Source organism: Myotis brandtii, unplaced genomic scaffold, assembly GCF_000412655.1.
Source record: "Myotis brandtii unplaced genomic scaffold, ASM41265v1 scaffold140, whole genome shotgun sequence".
NCBI lineage: Eukaryota > Metazoa > Chordata > Mammalia > Chiroptera > Vespertilionidae > Myotis > Myotis brandtii.
In genome coordinates, this window is record NW_005355000.1 from 2,739,598 (window position 1) to 2,745,682 (window position 6,085).

The following is a 6,085-nucleotide window of genomic DNA, read 5'->3' on the forward strand; positions in this document are numbered from 1 at the left end:
GTTTCCCGTACTTACAACTATGAACCTACTCTTGCCCCATCCCATTTATGGTGATCTAAAAAGCTACAATGTAATGGATATAGAATTCCTTTTCAAACTTTTATTGAAGTTATGACCAGTTAAAAATAAAATACCTGAGCAGGGGCTTCATCCCGAGTCTCCTGTGATAAACGGTAGCTCGTGAGTACATAGGAAATGCTCCTTGGCATACGGTGCTGGGATTACCCAGGACCATTTGACTAAAAGTCCACTTCCTAACACAGAGCTCGCCTATGAACAGATTTAGTGGCTTTCAGGAGCTATTCTTAGAGGCAACACAACCTTACAACTTTAGGGCACCTGTCATTCACGAGTCCTATTCTCATTCCACTAAGTGTTGGCAGGTGTGCTCTGGATTCCATCAGATCTGTGTGTGAAGACCCCGCTGGCTCACACGCTCCTGCTGCGTCTTTAGGAACTTCCCCAGGAAAGTGACGATGGTTATCAACAGATAAATCAAGAAATGTATATAAAGGCCAATTTTTTACGTTACTATGCCATCTTATGACCCAGGATGTCAGAATATGTTAGGAATTGTAACAGAGAGAACGGAAATGGAGCTTGAACACTCATCCCAGGAGATGCTCAGTTAGATACATTTCAGAAAAGCTACATCTGTGACTGACACCAGCATACCACCAATGCAGCCTTTCTGTGCGGTCCCCAGTGCAGAAAGCTTTGAAACGTCCTTGACCCTGACTGGATGCTGAACTGGCTTTGGTTTGCTGCTCAGACTGTGGCCGGAGGAGTGCCAGTGCACAGGCTCCCGCCACACACCGTGCTCAGGTAAGACGAGCGCATGCTCCGTGCTGGCGCTCCTCTCCTGGCCCCGCAGCGTCTCAGCTCCCAGGGTTGTATCGTAAATCAGCGAGTGAGATACAAGACGCCTTAATAAGCCAATTAATTAGGAGTCGTTTACTGCACGGGCCCCAGAGGGAGGTGTCTCTTCCAAATCTCTGAGCAACACATACAGGAAGTTTCCTGTATTTATACCTTTCGGGCTTCTTTGTCTGCAGATTTTACAAAGGGCTCTGTGTGAGTTATTGTTACAGACAATTTGTAATCTTGGATACATAAAGAACAAACATTTGGCATAAGAATATGGGAATTATTATCAGTATTAGTCCATTACGTTAGATGGCTAGCTTGCAAGGTCAGACAGTTAAGTTTTTATCTTTTTCTATTATTCAAACTGAAACAGTTATTTTATAGAATAAGAGACTGTCTAAAAATGACAGAGTTTACGGAACAAGGGACTACCTAACAATAGCAGAGAATTCAAACAGCAGTTTTATACAAGATGGAGGTTACTATGCTTCACCAGCACTAACTACCCCACGGAACAGCCCACTAACACAGAGGCACAGCTTTAGAAAAATACCCCATGGGCACAGAGGTATGTATGTGTCCAAATAACTTCTCAAAGAAACTGAGTCTAAAATAATCTGGGACTTCTGACTGATGTCCAAGGTTCTGTAAGTAAAAAGAAAAAAAAAAAAAAGCATGTTCCCTAAAGCATATAAAATGTTATTGTTATAGAAAAGTGGTAAGACACACTTTACAGAGAAGAAAGACTAAATAATGTATGACAATTATTTCTGGGTGATGACAATACAAGGAACTTTTACTTCTAATTTTTATTATTTCTGTACTACTGGAATTTTTACATAAGTTAGTCACTTTTGGAATCAGGAAAAACAAAACAAAAAAAAAAATAGATCACTCTAGTAGTTTCCTGGCAATGATTCAAATTACAAGAGTGAACTTATCACCAGTATTTTAGGAACCTTTCTACAAACTAATTTCAAGCTCATCTATACAGTGTGACTCTTCTTTGTGTATTTTTATATGCTTTCTAAAAGTACCACAAACTCTAATGTAAAAACCCATCTAGCCATAAAGAACTACAAATTTTTAAAACAAAAATACTAATCATGCCCTGTGCGGACAAATGCTGAAGAAGGTACACAGGAAAAGGCTCAAAGCCAGATTTAAAAGGAAATACAGTGGGGCCTTGACTTAGGAGTTTAATTCGTTCCGAGACCGAGCTCGTTAACTCAAATTACTCTGTCAACTCAATGCAAAAAATCCGCCGAGAGACAGCTGATATCTCAAAAAACTCGTTAGTCGGGACACTCCTAAGTCAAGGCCCCACTGTAGACATAGTATGCCAGGCTGAACGAAACCAACAAAAAACAACGTGCTTGCATGTGAACCAGTTCCGGCACCTGCGGAGAGGCAGTGGGAGGGGAGAAGGGCGGACCGGCTCTGTGAGCGCATCTGACATCAGCAAGGCTCTGTCCAAGGGAGAGCTCAGATCTCAGCGCGCAGCCTCCCTCACCTCCATGGCCCCTTGGGAGGAGGACAGACTCTCTCGTGGCACAAGAACCACGAGCTGGTGATTTTCTTGTTGGTCACGTCAAAAATTTCCCACTCAACTCTCTCTGAAAAGTAAAACCAGCATGCGCTGCCTCGGTTTCCCCAAGCATGCACACGGCGGAATCGTCACCTGTGAGCTGTGCCCCCGGAGCAGATAGTTCCTCCCTGACTCAGCACCAGGAGGGGCCCCTGCCCTGTGCTCCGGGCTGGGCGTGGCCTGCACAGGGCCCAGGCCCACTTTCACTACATGCGGAGCACAATAAAGAACACTGCTATTACAGACACTTTTTATTTCTCCTCAAAGTCATACTACATACTAAACAGATGACATGAGGTTTAAAAATAAGATGGCACATTGCCAAAGTGCATTAAATTCTGCCAAAACTGAAATATGGCTTTCTTTTTTTAACACACACATAGAAAATGACCAGAAGCACTCATATTACCTTATTAACTTTCACACCTTCTTTTGGAGTTTGTTTCGTTGTCAGGTTATACCCAATCATCTGTTTAGCCAACTGTCCCACAACTTTAGGGCTAAGAGAAAGAGAGAGAGAGAAAGAAAAGAAAATCAATGTCTCTGTTGAAAATAATTTTAAAGCAGAGTCCATACTAAATTCTCACGTCCACATGGGCAAGGCACACCTCCATGCCCAGGACCCATGGGACTTTCTGTTCAAAAACACAAATGAATGGAAGGGAGGGAAGGAGAGGGGAGGGGAGGGGAGGCAAGTGTGGTAGGAAGAGAAGTGAAAAAGGATGGTTCCTGAAGGCCAGGTGAGGAAATGCTCCTAGCCCAGTGATGGCGAACCTTTTGAGCTCGGCGTGTCAGCATTTTGAAAAACCCTAACTTAACTCTGGTGCCGTGTCACATATAGACATTTTTTGATATTTGCAACCATAGTAAATAAATTATAGTCATAGTAAAGAGACAAGGCTGAAACGCAGGACAGGTTTAGATGAGAGCTGAATAACAGAGAATTGAGAGCAGGTAATTTGGAATGTACTGGCCAACAGGGTCTGGGGAGGGGGGTAAAGGTGAGGGTAAGAATCACTGTGAAAAATCACAGACTGGCTCAGGTGAAGGGAGCCTCCGGCTGTCTCAGACAGGAGACAGGATGCCTGGTGATGGGCAGCCGCTGCAGGTCTGGAACAGGAGCGCAGTTAGGGCAGCAGAATTTGATGTGCAAGTGGCGTCATTGCCAGCGTTTGGAATGAAACCTGACTGTCTAGGGGAGACGCAGCGCCAGGGTCACCAAGTGAAGAAAACGCTTTTCTGGAGCAGAAGGAAACGGGCGTTGCCGGCGTCTTCCTGACTATTCCCTCTATGCTCCAGCTCCAGCTCCAGCTCCCACCTTGCACCCACCTTCCCACCGGTGCTCCTGTCCATCACCAGCAAGACCTTCCACCACTGCGGCCCAGACAGAGATGAAAACACCCAGACTTACTCTTTTGTTAAATGAACGCCGCCTTTCAAACCGCTACTGAAGACACCTTTTCCTCTTCCTCCAGCTAAGATCTGGGCTTTTAAAACAATTTCTTTTGCATCTGAAAAAGAAAATTCAGAGTGGGTAGTTAATTTTAAATTATTTTTTAATCAAGTGGTAATGACATATAACTTCTAAAACTGGTAAAAGCTCTCCCCAACCAACTTTGAAAATGAAGGCAATAACGAACTTCAAAAAACATCGATGCGCCAAATACAAAGTCTGTTTATCGAGGACATTTACGTTTTTCTACCAGTTTAACCTAATACTGGACCATCCCCAGGGAAAGCAAGGCATGTGAGTGTCAAGTGCTAAACAAATCCAGGCTGAGGTGTTAATTCACTGTGTGATGATACTCCCCCGAGGCGGAGGCACCTCCTGCCAGCCAGAGAGGCTCGCGGCCTGTCAGTCATCTGAGATGTCAAAGGGAAGACAGGGTTACAAAAGGAAAGGTGCAAAGACAAAATGCAAAGAGAGTACGTAGTAACTGTATTCTTAGAAACTAACAGTTGCTCTGAATATTGACAGGGTTGGGTAAGGGAGGAGGAAATAGATTAAAACTAAAAGCAAGCAATCATTTTAAAGTGTTGGCAGGGTCACAAAACACCCCATGGAAAGTGGTTGTGGAACCTTCGTTCTGCACTCAACACAAGAGTGAGCTGCCTGTTCCTGACACTTAGACCAGAGTCATTAACCCGGGTATCCTATGGGCCAGGCAGGAAAGCCGGGTGTGTGAAGCAGCCAGGGATGGAGCTGGGCCTTAGCAGACAGCAATGCTCCCCTCCTCAGTTGTCAGAAAAAGAAGAAAAGGCAGTCCCCAAACAAATATGTTTCATCAACCAAACAGTACCCGCCTTCGGGCCACAGTTGGCATTCTCTGGGACTCATACTTGTCTAAAGTCAGAGAACTAAGTCTGACAATCCTCTCTAAGGCTCCATGGTGCTCTGGCTCAGCTCGCCAGGTTTAGACTCTGCAGACCCAGGTTTCGATCTGGCCTTCATCCTTTACTCAGCTGTGTGATGTTGGCCAAGTTACTTAACATCTCTGAGACTCAATTTACTTGATTGTGAAATGATGATAAAGATTGTTTTAAAAAATTAAATGAGACAACACATGTGATTACTTTATCCCAAGAGCCTCAAAACTCATACAATTAATGAAAAACTATTGCCACAGTCAGTTAGTCCATTTATTGCCTCTGTATAGTGTAAAGATTCAAAAGGATTATTTCCACTTGGGCGGAGATGGTAAAAAAGAAATGGTTGGCATGTGGCACCGTTCACGTAAAGCTGCGTAAGTGTTGGCTATCTCCGCTAGTACTTCCACTGCCGTGACTCATAGGCAAGCACACAAAGGTTCCAACAGAGGGAGCCACTGTGGGTTTACCGTGAAGGCAACAGGAGCCACAGAGGGAGCCACAGGCATTGGGTGGGACAGTCACTCCACCTGATGCAGTGAGCTTATTCAAGTTCATTGCCTCTGCTGGCTGGCCTTCTTTCTCCTACATTGGCTTACACTCGGAGAACCAGGGCTCACTTTCTCTCAGAAGTAAACATAGCTCTTTCTTTGCTGCACTCTATACCCTCTGACAACTGATCCTGCCTTGGAAATGAACCATCATAGCATCAGCCAACCATGTTTTAGAATAAACTGGTTCCTATCAAACAGGAGAAGACGAGCTGTAATGACATTTATTACCAGAAACTCACCAGGAAAGGGCACCAGTAAAAAGAATGATTGCGTATTTGTGCTAATGAGTTAAAGAACAGCAGTATAAGCAAGGCCTCTGGAGTTAAACAACCCCGAGTGACAACTTCCAGCTCTGCCTCTAACTTCCTTCGTGGAGAAGAGGAGACTGAGGCTCAGAGGTAAAGTAGCATGCCCGTCTGTAAAATGGTCATGATAATATATGTTAGGATGATGTCAAAAAATAAATAAAATACACTAGGTACGGTGCTTAAGTCGACACCTGGCACATTTAAAAAATAGCCAAAATATGATATCTATTATCATTATAATTATTTTCAGCAATTAACCAAAAGAGAGATATATAGGAAGACATTTCTTTTGATGACATCAAATGGCAGAACACTTTTTGCTGTCTCAAAATTTTAATTGTGATCTCTTCAAGTTCATTTAAAAGGGTAACGAGTATTGCACTGCCTGTCATCCAGAAGAA

The 6,085-nt window shown here is 43.9% G+C and overlaps 1 protein-coding gene across 1 annotated transcript in view; it reads right to left on the reverse strand.

The window, feature by feature from the left end:
* Positions 1 to 3,964, reverse strand: part of SUCLG2 (succinate-CoA ligase, GDP-forming, beta subunit) — a gene marked incomplete at its 5' end in the record, with an annotated part of 108,376 nt that extends 104,412 nt beyond the window's left edge. The window contains 2 exons of the mRNA XM_014535237.1: positions 2,865 to 2,955; positions 3,867 to 3,964. Coding sequence (XP_014390723.1) covers positions 2,865 to 2,955; positions 3,867 to 3,964 — 189 coding nt within the window. The remainder of the gene's footprint in view (positions 1 to 2,864; positions 2,956 to 3,866) is intronic.
* Between the last annotated feature and the right edge of the window lie 2,121 nt (positions 3,965 to 6,085).